Source organism: Arctopsyche grandis, chromosome 6, assembly GCF_051622035.1.
Source record: "Arctopsyche grandis isolate Sample6627 chromosome 6, ASM5162203v2, whole genome shotgun sequence".
Taxonomy (NCBI): Eukaryota; Metazoa; Arthropoda; class Insecta; order Trichoptera; family Hydropsychidae; genus Arctopsyche; species Arctopsyche grandis.
In genome coordinates, this window is record NC_135360.1 from 8,415,879 (window position 1) to 8,432,873 (window position 16,995).

At 32.0% G+C, this 16,995-nt stretch overlaps 1 protein-coding gene across 1 annotated transcript in view; it reads right to left on the reverse strand.

Annotated features, from left to right (window-relative positions):
- LOC143912568 (uncharacterized) overlaps positions 1–16,995 on the reverse strand; it is a 67,620-nt gene that overhangs the window by 36,428 nt on the left and 14,197 nt on the right. The window contains exon 2 of the mRNA XM_077431856.1: positions 5,325–5,372. Within this exon, the coding sequence (XP_077287982.1) occupies positions 5,325–5,337 (13 nt within the window). The 5' untranslated portion in view covers positions 5,338–5,372. The remainder of the gene's footprint in view (positions 1–5,324; positions 5,373–16,995) is intronic.

The following is a 16,995-nucleotide window of genomic DNA, read 5'->3' on the forward strand; positions in this document are numbered from 1 at the left end:
ATGATCAAACATAAAATGTGCCATATTTTCAGGTATAAAAAGCGAATAAAATATTATATCAATAATTTCCATTTTTTAATACGAAGGTGTTCAACAGGATCGGACGTATTAAATTATAGTATTATATGTACATATGTGTGTAGCGTATTTTGTGTTATATTTTTTCGGATTCGATAAATTTCGATGTGATTTCTGGGGAACAACTCGCAATATTTGCTTAGGTTATTGAAGTTAGCGGTCGTAAACCGTTGACGCGAGTGTCATAAGTCAATCACATAGTTAAATTGTCTTTACATGCATTGTTGTATGTATGTACATACATATGTATGTGTATTCTTGATATAAGTTATACGGTTGGATGAGATGTTAAACAGTGTTTTAGTTTGTAAATTTTAGGAAGAAATTTTTATATTTAATACCGTAATTAATTGTCAAAGATAACAATATATATTATATCATCATCAAAATCATCTACAGCCATTTGCCATCCACTGCTGGATGAAGGTCTCTCCAACACGCTTCCACTCGTTTCTTTTTTGCGAAACTATCATCCATCTCACTCCACACATTTTCCTAATTTTGTCTACCTACATATCTTCCTTTTACTCTTTTGCATTCTCTCGGGTAGCATACTAGCATTTCTTTTGTCCACCTTTCGTCCATTTTTCTAGCCATGTGGCCCCTCCATTGCCATTTCAATCTCTTCACTCTATCCACTATATTCACAACCCTTGTCATATTTCTCACCCACGTATTCCGTTTCCTGTCTTTTCTCGTAATGCCAAGCATTCAACGTTCCATACTTCTTTGAGTGCATTGGAGTTTTTGTATCAACTTGGCGTTCAATATATATGCATACATATATGTATGTATGTATATATATATATATATATATATATATATATATATATATATATATATATATATATATATATATATATATGTTAATATGTTTATTTTATATCATGCTAGTTATTGTTAAGAATATTTTGATTATTAAATCTTCAACGAAAGAATTGAAGACCAAAATTATATGTGCGTTTTTAAAGAAGATTTGAGATATTTTTGAACGATGATTTTTACCCGAGGTTAAATCAGCGCTATCTGTTAAAAAATGTATACATATATGTACATATGCACATAAACATACGTATATCTATGCAAGCCAGAGTGAGAAACACAGATTTCCGATTTGAATCGATGGACCCGGTGATTACATGTCAATGATTAGACCTAGATATAAATAATTTCTAACTACTTCTATTATCTTGTTGTTTGAAGTAATACTATCGGGCACGCAATCTACTTGTACATACATATATGTATAATACATTGATTTAGTCTTATCTACGCTAATTTTTAGTCCTATTTTTCCTGCCCAGCTGTATTAGTCTATTTAGTCTATACATAGTCTGAATTGTGAGCTATTACTATGTACTACATACATATATACAAGTCCTCTGCGAACCAAATGTGACTCAAGATGCGATTTCCTCAAGAACCGCATTGAATAGCTTGGGAGAGATGGTGTCTTCTTTCCCGCCTCTTTTCCCCGTTAAATCTAAATATCTGTATCTGAAAAAAAAATTTAACCGAATCTGTGGCATTTTAGTGGATTTGGTGAATTTAGTGGACCGTAATTAATATCAGTAAAATATCTACAACAACGTACGCAATCCAAATGATCTTTAGCAGATTGATTACTCATGGGAAAAAATGTAAATTTTCACTTTAAGGATAAAACGATCGTTCTTTTTTTTTCTCTGGACTAACCGCTTTCAGCGTATCCGTCATTATTTATACGCGATTTTTTTTTGTATTTTTCGTTTCGAAAAGCAATTCTTGTACGCTGATGGGTGTGAGGGTTTTTATGGCGATGGCTCGTAAAACCAGATAGCGATTAAATAGGTCCAAGCGCTCTCACCTCTTCCTCCGCAATGCGCAATCCGAGCCGGCTTCTGCCACCAATAAAGAACACCAATTTTATGTCTATTTCTCCTATAGGTGTATGGTGCCACAATGAATATTCCACCAGACACTTTATTGTGTGAAATCTTGAACTGCTTTATTGTTCTGATTCAAGCACCCCCCTTATTTAAGGTATGATTCGATCGTTCGATTAGACTCGCCGGGTTTTGTTAAATGTCCCACATACATAAACTTACATATATTCTGACATTAGTTTGTTATTATGTGTGTATATCTTGGTCAAAAGCACTTTTATAGTGGATGTAATTTAGGCCGGAGCGAAAAACGTGAATTTTGGATTTTCATCGATGGACCTAGTGGAAAACTTTTGTTGTATCAAGGCGATTATTGTACGGGTAGATATGTGATAAATTCTGTCCCGGTCCATTATTTAATAGTATTTAAATCTTCGGAAAACAGTCAAGAAAAAAAAATAATGTCTTGGAATACAAATAATGGTTATATTCCGATTTGAAGAAAAGCTTTCTATTAAAAGATTAGTTATTGGTTTCGGAAAAAAACACTATGCTAGAAAACTTGCTAAATGTATACATACTTATGTATTGTATGTATATGCAGAAAAATCATTGGGATATTTATCAGTTAAATGAGTCGTTATATTTGAAAATGGCGGAAGTTCAATTTTCAGATCTAAAAACACTATTTGTGTTTGACTTCATTCACAAATTGTTATAACTTATTTTAATTCGATATGTCCTGAATCTCGCAAAAGCAGAATAAATGTAGTACAGGCCACCATTATTTTTAAATATTGTTGAAGGCAAAACATTATATTTAATATTTTGCGAGATATTTCTCGAAATGAAGAAAAATGGTCTTTTCAATTAAAACGGCACATATATGTATGTACATTTCGCATACATACATACATATATGATAGTAATAGTTTTTTAAAATTGATGTAGAATCTTAGTTCTGAAATATAATACTTTCATAGTGAACAAGACTTTTTATAAAATATATTTTAATTATTGTCATGCATTTTTCTTCCAAGTTGCACAGTTTTTGTCGAAATTCATTAATATGTTGTTTTATTGACGTTTACCTCTATTAGTCTCGAAACATGATATTCATGAATGTTATGATTCATATCTTGCACGTATTAGGTATTTTTATTGATTACATGTATATATATATATATATATATATATATATATATATATATATATATATATATATATATATATATATATATATATATATATATATATATATATATATATATATATATATATATATATATATATATATATATATATATATATATATATATATATATATATATATATATATGTAGATGTATATTCTAATTATTATAGTTGAATGGTATTAACAGGTCAATGGTGTTCCCAAAACTTTCCGATTTCGTTTCCATCATTAATATTGTTTCTGCTATTTAGTAGCGCACAGACGGTTTAATTAATCATCGAAACATGGCGATTTCCTTTCGTGGCGGTTTTCGTTCAAAATTCTCACGTTTCGTCATGGATATAAAAGCGATAGCAATAATTAATACTTATACGTACATACATACATAGTGTATGTACAATTATATAATATAACACGGGTATACGGGTGAGTGTAACCCTCGTGTGGTATTGCGAAATTTTGTATAAATTAAAATGGCAATTCTACGCTGCACGTTTGTGTTGTGGTTATGATGGTCGTCGAGATCGGTTTTATGTATTTTTTCATATCGGTCTGATTTGAATTTTAAGGTCTGAAATCGGTGCTTAATGTTATCATTTTGTCGGGGGACTTTTCGTTCATGTTTATTGCGTGAAACTTGTTCGTTGGTGGTTGTATTACTTGTGTTGAAAATACTACATATGTATACGGATCCATATAATAATTTACGTACATACATATATAATTAATTAATTAAATACATTTTCAATAGATGGCGGTAAATTCTCTGTCAAGCGAAAACATTGGTAGGAAAGAGTATATACAGAAGTTTTTTTCTTTTGTTATTGTATTCGTATATAGGTTTTGGCAGTGGTTTAGCTGTGAAGTATTGAAAAAAATTCGACCGCGTGGGGATCGAACACATAACCGACGACACATTTATTAAATTTTTTTTTATTTAATAACTTAATATGCCAACATCCATGCGATGTTATGTCATCGGGTACAACACTAGTATATGTATATAAAAACGGACGCGATGTACATATGTTTGTGAGTGTGTATGTATGTGGCGGATGCGTGAACAAGTATGGAGATTTCAAAAAAACAAATTTTAGAATATCAGGAGTGTATGTTATACATAGGGTTGTGGCGTGACGACCGATCGTGTCGCGGAGACGCGGGGAAGTGGGGAAACGGGGTAGTGGGGAAGTGGGGACCTGAGCATCTGACATGTGCTCCTGATATTGAACGCCTGAGTTGGAACGGGTGACGTTAGCGTCAGATGCGCTTAAGCATGCAGGGAGCGTACACACATCCACGAGACACACGCAAATTCATTCATCATTTCAACGTAGGCGAATGGCTAGAGTATTATGAGTGCACTGACTTAAACTTTTTTTTTTTACTATAAATCTATATAACATATAACTTTATTTTGATTCGTGTATCAATTTCTTTCCGAAGCCACCCGTTGAAATAAACGGGCACAACACTAGTAAATCAAATAAAAAGCATGCTATAAAATGAGCGATGGGTTTCACAAAGATCGAAAAGCAATCGACAGCGATGCTTTAGAAATTATGTCTAATTTAAGAGTTACTAATTTTTTTTATCGTTGTTCCACAGTCTGACCGAGATGTTTTTAGGTTTTTCTCATTTAAGAATTGAATTGTTCAATGTCGTTATTTCAATTGGAGACTGCATACTTTGAAGAATTGCACAATGTTTATTTAATATCATCCAAATTTTCTCATTAAAAAACTTCAAGCTATTTCTTCTTCTAATAGCGTTTGAACCACCCGGAGACCTCGTTTATTAGATCAAAGTAATCTTGACTGAAGTTAGTTAGTATGACAATTATATGTAATTATATATACATACATATATGATATTGAGAATTGCACACAATCTAAACATTAACGTTAATTGATATTGTGGGGTGAGCTGTAACCATCTCGGCAACTCGTTTCCTCAGTAAATTTTAACCATTGATATCTAACATTTCATTGAATTTTCTTTTATATTATCTTGAATTTTCTTGTATATTGCAAAAGTTGTAAAATCATATTTCGGAATTCAAATACATTTAATAAAAAAACAAAATTGAATATTTACTGTTAGATTCGCCATGTTTAAGCTGTTTATATTACAAATACTGACCGAAGCCGGGTAAAATAACTAGTATTATATAAAAAATAGCTTACCTGTGTGTGGCATGTCCGCGAAATCGTCGAATCTTTCCGTTTCGAAATCTGAAACGTGAAAATAAAATAGGTCAATTAGGAAATGTCGTAAATCACGTCCGAATATATCAAGATTTTTCCCGAAATCCGTAAAGCGGAACGCCCAGATCACTGTTGCTGAAAAATAGTGGTAATAATTTATATACCTTTCAGTTGTGTTTTTAAGTTTTTTTGGTTTAAGTAAGTACATACGCATATGTATGTATGTACCTAAACCGCCACTGTAATTATTTATAACTCGAACCGTATAGTTTAGCAATTATGATAGCAAAAATTATACACGGCTAGTTTTCCCGAAATCGGTGGCACGTGTACGTGATTGTGTTAACGTGTGAATTTACTTCGTTTTTATTACTGTGTCATTATTACATATATGAATTACTTAAGGCCTTGGATATGAACACATTTAAATTTATTGGTGCGTCGTTGCAATTTGTGATTGTTTTCTACATACAGGATCGATCGTATGTCTCATTTTCAATTAATAATGCGTTTATTATAAGCGTTTGATAGTTTGCTTGTAATGATTTTGCATGCTTGGATTTCTGGTTATTTAAATATTATTAAATCTGGTACGCGTCAAACTTTTTTTTTATTCCTTCAGTATAAGTGAAAAACTTTTTTGTTCTGATAAGGTTACTATTAGAAATGGAAACAATTAAAATAAAATCTGAAAGTTTTCAAGGTCCTTTGGATATTTGGCTGTAACGAGTTTCAGAAGGAAGACAGTTTTGCGATTTCTATTGGCCAACTATAATATTGTACATAAAATGTTCCGACTGATTCTCGTACATATGTATGTAACATATGTATGTATGTTAATGGTTCATATCCCAACTAGTCGGGTAAATGGAATCAAGATTTGGAGTTTGTCTACTGCTATTTTACCTCAAATAATGTAAGCTACATATGTACATAAGTAATGCATACATTTGTGATTTTTACTTTATTTTATTTGAATAGCGGATTTATTCGGAATACCTATGTATAGGTATATGTATATGTAAATGTTGCATTATTTTAAGTACTGGTCGTCCGTTTGAGTGGTTTACCTTTTTTGTTTGGCGTCTGGAAGAATCATAGTATCTGTGACCTTAACGGGTCAAAAGTTGTCGAGTTTCGATTTGGATGAAGTACGATTTAATGTAGAGGCACAGTAAATGGCACTGCGAACACGAGCGTAAATCACTGTAACGTAACGTTTTCTATTTATACGTTTTAACTACGTTTCGTTTTCCATACAAAAAGGGCGAAAAATTTATGTGAAAGTGAAAATCGTTATTTATTTTTTTCTTACTCTCGTTTCGATTGTGTGTGTGTGTTTCTGTAAAAATTTTAAATCTTACGCCTAAATCTAATGGCGTGGGGACATTACCGAATATCAGGAAGCCGAGATATTTATAATACGCCATATCGCGATGTTTCTCAAACTGTGGCGTCGCTTAATTTTCTTTTTTTATTGCATCGAATGTTTTTCTCACTTTTATGCGTTCCGGCTGTGATAATTTATGTGTTTTTTCTTTTTGGAAAAGTGTGATTTTTATCTTCGGAAAGAGTTAGGATGTGATTTTTAACCATATACGACAAGCGTTATTAAATATTAAGTCTATTTAACATGCAAACTTCGCGACTCCTTTACGTGTACCTGCCAGTGGGTCGTTTTATTTAATTTTCTTTTACTTGTATTTGCAAAACTGCGCTCGCATTCGTTATCGTGTTGATTCGATCGACTCGGTTTAAATTCGCCATAATTTTCATTGGCACTGAAAAAAACATTGCACATTGTAATTAAGCGAAATTGGCACGCGTTTGCTTTACGGTTTAATTGAGAGTGGGTAATAATGGGTGCGTATTGGGAACTTTGACCGGTTAAATTTTTGTACTAATTTTTCAGAAATACTCATTTGTCATTGAGATTAAAGCAAAACCTAGGTTGATTTCATTTATCGCAAGAATTTCATCAGGTATATTTTTATTATAAAGTGAATGAAACTACACATATGTACATGTAACCCACACTTTGATAGTAATACGTAAAATGATGTCAATCATCCATCAGATTTGTGAATGTTTTTTGTGAAATAAGTAAAATCTTCGTTGACGTTCAACAATTAGAGTAGTCGTTTATCGATTCTAAGCATTAGCTAAGCCTTATAAATTTGTTTAAAAATTTGAATATGTCCATACTAATAAAAATAACGAATAAACAATGAAAATGATCTTGTTGACGTTCTTGTATTTGTCAAATGTGTTTTGTCATGAGTGATTTGGTTAAAAAATCTACTTATTTTATTATACGTAATTGTCGATAAGATACAGATGGGAATTCCAGTTCGCAACGTTCTTGGACAAGATTAAGTCTATTTGAAAATAGTTTTATCTGAAAATTTAATTAAATTAATTTTTTTTAAAGCTTTAATGTGCTGTAGATACGATTGTAATGAATTTTACAGTATATAATATAAATGTGTCTACATACATATGCATATTTTTATTGAAGTGATATATTCAGAATTCTTAGATAGTAGATATGGCGAAGTATTAAGACTATAGACGATATGAACCATTAGTTCAATCATAGTCCGTTAATATTATGTATGTATATTTGACGTGTGCTGATCGTTTTCTGCGCTCGTACAGAATTGATGCCATTTCGTGCAAAAACTAGGAGACATCGACGCGTGTGCCAATCGGTGCGATCGTTCCGTTTGATTTTTGACGGAAAAAAAAAGTTTCGCGGGTAAAAATCGACGTTATTGAGGCGATGGTGACGTTTGAATATCGTTTGAGAACGTTGAGGTGATAGGGGTCGCGGTTTCGTGTTCGAGCCCTGAGGTCGCCACGTGTAATTAGCATAAATGAATAACTAAGCCACCGTATAATTGTGTTTTTTGGTCAGTCTAAGCTTCCACGGGCATGACCGAGCTTCTACACCCCCGTAACACCCTCGTAGCCCACCTCCTACTATTTTATAGTTATTTTTTTTTTCGTTCGGGAAATATTCATATTTAAACATTTTTATGCAAATGAATTTGGAGAAATTCGTAGGCGAAGGCGCCGCGGGACATTCTATCGGCGGGAGAGGAATTTTCGGGGACCGGAAGTGGACGGAAAAATCTCGCAGTGATAAAGAAAAGTACAGAGTGAGAGGTGCGTGAGAATCGACTTACGATCTGATCTGACCTTTTTATGTATTTCCCGATGGGATATATTATGTTGGTCGCCGATCGTAAAATTTGCATCGCTTAAGTTACGACTGTGTAAATTCGCGTTTTCGTTTTGTGCATATAAATATATGTATTTTAAAATATGTATATGTATATACATATGTACATACATATATACGTACATATATTTGTTTTCTAGATGTGTGCAGGGTGATTCGTAGTTTGAGCTGCATATTTTTGTTATTATGTTACGGATATTTTAAGAAGATGACATGTTGTTAAAGAATTGTATTATATATTTTTTGGTTTTTGACATAAAACTACATACGTACATACTTTCACCATGAGTAAACATATGTACATATAGCGGTAGGCGTGACACGACAATATGTATGTATGTCGCCTTAGAAGTCGACATACATAGTACATACATATGTATGTCGCCTTAGATCAGAGATCAGAAATATGCGAATTGCATTGAATAGAGCAAAAATGGTGTTTGCTACTAATAATTATTATTATAATAGGCTTTCAGTTTAACTTCAGTCAGCAGTATTGTCTCAAAGTTATGCTAAAAATATGTCTTTATGTTTTGTCTTTTTATATATACATATATGTACATTTAAAAAGCCATATTCGCAAAACAAGTTCGATGTCTGACAGCTTTCAATTTCAAAATTATGTCAAAATATAGTGGTTTTTATTGTTTTTATCTCTATATTGTACCGTAATATAACATTTATTGTTTTATTCTCGCAGAAATACGTCTTGCAATAAGTAAATACCTCATATAAACATTTATATCAATAGTTAATATAAACATATTCATTATTAGTCTGAACATGTGGACATATAATATATGCCCACATATAATATAATATAATATATAATCTATAATTCATACATATACGAACCGTCATATTATATGAAAGAGGTGAAGTACAATTTTCAGTTCCAAAAACACTATTATTTGTTATTCACAAATTGTTTTCACTTATTTTAATTCGATATGTCTCGATAGAATTTCGGAAGAGCAGAATAAACGTATAACAGGCCACCAATATTTTTAAATATTTTTAAACACAAAACATTATTTAGTGTTTTACGAAGTATTTCAAATATATCGGCTCACATTTTGACTTTATCTATTAAACATCATGTTTAATATTTTGCGAAATATTTCTTAAAATGAAGAAAATTGAACTTATGCCACTTTCAATAACGGCTCATATATGTATATACATATATTATATCTTACAAACATGCATTGTCGATGCTCTATTTAATAAATTATACTGAGAACGTGAAAGGAGAAAAGGTTGGATTTGAATAGTAATGTGTGTGTATGTATGTATGTAATAAGGTTTTTTCGTGGTCACGGGTAGGCAGGGGGTGGAAGTGTCGCATGTAGTGACGTGTCGTGTCGCAACAAAAATGAATTTGATTTGCATAACAAAGTGGCGAGACCAGGTAACGATCGCCCTGCCGTCAGTTCGGCGCTGATTTGCGACAGGACCAAACTGGACGTTGAGAAAATGCCGTTGAAATTATAGTAATTAGCGGGAAACTTTGCGAAATGCACGTGTTCGAAGTACTTTTCGTGCGCAAAATTGATTTTTTGTTTGCTTGTTTTCGTATAGGTATGTTTTCGCATCTTTTGATTTATTATATTATAAAACATGCATTTAGTTACATATGTAAATGAATTTTGTTCATGTATACATAACTGTACATATGTATTTATTTAAATCAATTTCGTACATGTACATATGTAGGTATGTAATTATATTACCTACATATATACACCACGATATGAAAAGATTGTGTATAAAATTGGTTCTTTATAAATTCATTCATATGTCGCTCTACATGTATGGATTTAATAAATCAAATTTTAAACTATAGAATGGATAAAAGTGAGAAGAATAATACTATATTGTAATAATCATAATTTAGTTTCATTGTTTTATTAAGATTAAAGTAAAATCATTTATTTTACTTGTATGTAGTATAAAATTTAATTTTTATATATATATAATTCGAATAGTATTCGTAAAAGTCAGATTTTTTTTACATTACATAACGTGTGAAATTTTTTCAAAAATTTTAGTTTATTTGTTTTTAAATAATAATTTTTTAGCAAATATGTACACACAATTAAGTTTCGTGTACATATATTGTATGTACAATGCAGTAGGTTTGCATTGCTTAATTTGAACCCTTCGGATATGTTATTTTTCCTATAATGTGCGTATTTGTATAATATTTAGAAATTTAGAAAAATAGAGTTAAATTTTGAAAAGTGAGCGAAAATTCGAATGAAACTATTTTTTTCTTAGATTTTCGTGGTAGATTTAACCCTTTTCTTACTAATATACAATTAATGCTAATATAAATTATAAGGGTGGATAAATAATGTCGCGAAATGAAATTATAATTACGTGTAATTACCGAATTAATAAATGCGCATTTCCGATTTTTACAGTAAATAAATATTTATTCGGAATCGACACATGAGAATATAAAAATGAAATAAAAAAAAAACGAACAAAATAAAAACATGCAAAGCAAATTTGTACGTATTATAATTACCAAAACGCGTGCACGGATTTGTTTAATTTAACATAAATTAATTTAATACAGTGTCGTTACTTTGCATATATTATATTTCATTTTTGCACGCGTCGCTTTTGATTTTTTGCTCTCGTTTAATTCGTCGCGACCGATACGTTTGTGCTAATTTAAAACGGCAAATAAATATTTGAGATGGCAATACATTAAAAATACATAAATAAAACGATCGAATCGAAGCGATAAACAAACTCAAATAACAAAACAAAAAAAAATCGAGTGTAATAATTAATACGTATAAATAAGGCGAGCTCGGCTCGCGTTCGCCGCATTATTGTGACGAATTTAAATATATAGTATACGTATTATATATTTTATATTTATGCGAGTGTGATTTCGCGTTCAGCCCTGAAAACCACCGAATAATTATCCCTTTATAAGGTATATGACCGTATCAAAAATATTATGAAAGATTACCATAATGCCTGGCCAGCAAATATTAAATATGCATAAACACGGGCGACCGACCGCTAAAGGGGAACCCCCGATTGTCGTTTTGAACGCACACATACAAACGTATATTATTATATATTCGTATTTAGAAATGGGAAATTATATGTAAGTATCGCTTACTGTTTTTTATTATTATTTATTTTAATTATATTGAAGGTTTTCGTGACGAATGTGGGATGACTTTGAAATTTCCTTTCCCGATTTTTTAAGAAATTTCCTGGCTCTTAGCATTTTTTGATAGTTTTGCTTGCAAAATTAACCCCTTGATATATTTATCGTGTTCTAATATCTATATATATATACATATATGTATATATACTTCCTGTTTTGATAAAAAAAAATTATGTGAAACTAATTGGTGACTGATTTATGCCAGTGATTTAGAAAAAATATATTATACGTAATAGCAACATGGCTCAGTGGTTAGAGTATAATGTTTTCAACGGGTTTGAATTAAATACCTGGCCCGGTGTTGCCAGCCAGACCTTGGATATACACATGTGACTCTAGGTCGATCGTTTCCTATCAAAGTTTGCCAATTTATCTGATTTCAAATATGTATTTATGAAACGGCAGCCTAGCCTCATCTGTCGCCGTTATTTGAATGTTATTTCAAATTTATTTCTCGCAAATACGTCGTATCAATATTTGTTGATATTAAAATTCGAAGTACATATGTATGTATATCGGGTTTGTAGATTATACCAGTTTGTTCATAGAACTGTATTGTAATGTTTAGTACTTATGTACAAATATTTGACCATAGGTGTCGCCTTGGGGTGACCCGTCATAGCACTTATGGTATAAAATTAATAGGTATTTTATAGGTATAAAATTTTATGTTAAATATGTATGTATGTACATACATTTGTACACAAGTAGTTTTCTTCAGTTCCAAATTTTCTTTTATCATTTATAATGCGGTTGAAATATGCGTACGAAATTGTCTTTAAAATGAAATTTGATTCAAATTGAAGGGTATAAATGTTACATATATATATATATATATATATATATATATATATATATATATATATATATATATATATATATATATATATATATATATATATATATATATCATCATCATCATCATCATCATCATTTACAGCCATTCGACATCCACTGCTAGATGAAGGCCTCTCCAACACGCTTCCACTCGTCTCTGTTTTGCGCAACACTCATCCATCTCATTCCGCACATTTTCCTAATTTCGTTCACCCATCTTCCTTGCGGTCTTCCTTTTACTCTTTTGCCTTCTCTCGGGTACCATTCAAGCACTTCTTTTGTCCACCTTTCGTCCATCCTCCTAGCTACGTGACCCGCCCATTGCCATTTCAATCTCTTCACTCTATCCACTATGTCCACTACCCTTGTCATATTTCTCACCCACGTGTTCCGTTTCCTGTCTTTCCTCGTTATGCCAAGCATACAGCGTTCCATACTTCTTTGAGTGCATTGGATTTTATTTTGCATCTTGGCGTTCAGTGTCCAAGTTTCACATCCATACGTCATCACTGGCAAAACGCATTGATCAAAGATCCTTTTCTTCAGGCAGAGTGGCATTTTTGATTTAAAAACAGCATTCATCCGTCCAAATGCACTCCACCCTAATTTCATACGTCTCTTTATCTCTTCATTTTTACTACCAGACATGTCAATTATTTGACCTAAATATAAATAATTATTTACTACTTCTACTGGTTTATCATCTAAGGGGATGCTATCAGGCATGTAATAACTATTGAACATTAGTTTAGTCTTATCTACGTTAATTTTTAATCCTACTTTTCTACTTTCCCTGTCCAGCTGTGTTAGTCTGATAAGTAGGTCAGCTGAATCACGAGCTACTAAAACTATATCGTCTGCGAACCGAAGGTGACTCAAAAAGCGACCATTGATGCTTACTCCGGCTGTATCCCAATCCAATTTCCTGAAAACTCCCTCAAGCACCGCATTGAATAACTTGGGCGAGATTGTATCTCCTTGTCTTACTCCTTTTCCTATGCTAAATCTATCTGTACCTGAAAAAATTTTAACCGAAGCTGTGGCATTCTTATATATTGCAGCTAACAGTCCCACATAGGGTTCCGGCACTCCCTGTGTTTTTAGAGCGTTAAGTACTGCATTATGACTAACTGTATCGAAGGCTTTCTCATAATCGACGAAACCTAGGCACAATGGCCGTTGATATTCGTTGGCGCGCTCGATTAGTTCGCCAACTACTTGGAGGTGGTCCATTGTGCTGAAATTTGCCCTAAACCCTGCCTGCTCTATAGGTTGGTTCTCGTCGAGGATATTCTTCAGCCTTTCTGTAATAACCTTCGTGAAGAGCTTGTAGACCGCTGAAAGTAGACTAATGGGTCGGTAGTTCTTGATATCGCTTTTGTCGCCTTTTTTGTGTATTAAAATGATAGTTGCGTTATTCCATCCTTCTGGTATAGCTTGGTTCTGGATGCATTTGCTGAAAAGCCTAGCTAAGATATTAATTAGGGGGGGGGCCGCCACATTTTAGTAAGTCAATGGGAATATTATCTTCCCCTGGGGTTTTACCGTTCTTTGCAGTTTTTAGCGCGGCCTCTACTTCGCTAGGCAATACTGCAGGAACCCTTTGGCCGTGTGTCGATTCCAGAGCGGGGAATTGGCCGTTGTCGTTCTCGTATAGTTTTGCATAGAACGTGTAAACTCTGTCTATGATTTCTTCTCTATTCCTAATTATTACTCCGCTCTCTGATCTGATTGCGATCATTTGGTTTTTGCCTAAGAAAAGATCCTGTTTGCACTTTTTCAGGCTACGGTTATTCTTAATGGTATTTTCTATTAGCTTGCTGTTAAAATCCCTGACATCCCTGACTATTCTCTTTTTAATTTCCTTATTTACTAGATTGTATTCTTGCTTATTATTATCCCTATCTAAATTCCTTTTATGCTTAATTAGGTTTTTTGTTTCCGCTATATATATATATATATATATATATATATATATATATATATATATATATATATATATATATATATATATATATAAATGTTAAATTTTATAGATTCTACGTATGTATAATTGTGGCTCATTAGAGATTCCTGTGATGCCATCATGGTCCAAACTTTACAGTCAATAAATTCATTAAATTAAATTGATATTACATTTATATAAATTAATTTATTTTCTGAATGTATACTTTTTTCGTCATTAAATCTTTTATGAGCTTCAATTAGACGGCATAAATGATGTCCTGATTTATAATATATCTACATATATATATATATATATATATATATATATATATATATATATATATATATATATATATATATATATATATATATATATATATATATATATATATATATATGTAATAGTTTTAAATATACATACGTATATACCGTTAATGTGAAAAAAGCATATACCTATAAATATCTACACATGCAGGTATAAAGAGTGTTGTTATAAATCTTTGGCTTACTTACAATATTATATTAAATCCTAAACCTTTAGTGTATAATACGAAATTATTATTATAATACACATAACGTGTACGAAGTGTCAAAATATTCAAGCGAGCGTTAAAAATCGCGGATTATCTAACTGCGTATAATATTATGGTGTTTTTTTGATTTATTGCGATATTTTTTCCTATATTTAGTAACACACACAGTATGTAGCTCGTAATATAAGCTTCCGAACCACGTTGGTGGAGAAGCTTAGCGTGACCGTTCACTCGTTACGCTTTGGTTGTAACGAAAAGCCTTATAAAAAGCTCACCGTGTGTGTATGTGTGTGTGACCTCGCACGAAAAATAATTTGATTTATTCTTACAAAGAGTGACTTTTTTCAACGAAAGCATTACCATAATACCTTTACCGTACCGTCGGGGTCAAGTCCTAATGACACACGAACCGGCCGAAAAAAATACGCTTGAGTCATCATCTATCGTAAATGAAATATGTATCTCAAAGAAATGACTTGTGCCATCTAATGAGTCATATACTATTCTCGCAGTTTTACGATCTAAGATAGGATACCATAAGACAGTATACAAAATTTGCTAGTCTTGAGTTTGAAGACTGTAGGTAGATTATCATAGATATTATGCAAAAAGAAAAAAATATATTATTAATTATATTATATTCGTGCAATTCAGTTCCCTTTTCACAGTTTTTTAAATCTTTATTCATTTTTAAATACATCTTCAATGAAAAGTGTGTAACGAGATAGAATATTTCGTAAAAATGGCTTTTGATGAATGTAAGTTTCGGCTTACCGTTTAACATAAGTGCATTTGTTTTATGCAAATTCACATGAAAAGCGTGTATTTAAAAAAAAAATAATAATCGTTCATCGCCCTTCGTGTGATTTTTAATCGGAAAATGATTCAAGTTTTTGAAAAAAGAGTGCAGAAAATTATTTTATAATCGAATTTCATACGCAAGAGAGATTTTGTACGCAAGAAGTCGACCGGATGCTGCGTTGCAAAAATTTTAAGCCGTGCAAAAACTCCAAGAGGAAATAAAATGCGGTCGTTTAAGGGTTATGTATACGCCAAATTAAAAAGTAATGATTGACATCGTGTGTGACGATTAAACGCTTTCGAATTTTTCATTTTTTACGTATGTAATTTCATTAACGAAAGCTTTTATTGTTTTATGTATCGGAATGTTTATTTTTATGGGTTTAAATAAATAAAATTATATATATATAAGGGTATTGCTGTGAAATCCTTTTTGTTTTTCCGCTGCCAACAATATAAAATCATTGTTATTGAACGACCGGTGAGCGGTGGTAGGAATTAATATCATTGCGGGGCGTTTATCTGCCTGCTCTCAAATATTCTTCTCGTTCATGGTTGTATTTCGTGCGAGTTTTTAATCAATCGAAAACAATTTTAAATGAATGCCACCGATCTACCTACGCGTTGTGTTGTTTAATGGTGGATAACCGTGTAAATAGCAAATTATGTCTGAAAGAAATAAAAGCTCAGGATAAAGACGTAAAAAGTTTTGTGTTCAATGTCTGGTGAGCTCTACAAGGGTGCATCATTGCCATTTTCCAGCAGTAAAGATGTTCGTTAAACATATCATGAGAGTCGTGGCGCCAGTTGTATCATACGCCGTGTATGGATGCCTACATTATTTATTAAATGTGATGTAGATTTATTTTAAGTGGTAGTTTTAGGATGAGAAGTTTGGACACGGGACAAGTCTTAATAGTTGTGAACGGAAAGGGTAATAAAGATTTTATCCTGTATAATGATTATTTAGAATCGCCGCGACCATTCCATAACTGCTCGTAAATTTGCTCAATAGTAAATATTTGGAGTAAATAAACTTTTATTTTGAATTATTCAAATCACGGTTGTCAGCCAAAAGGTTCATATTAGTTA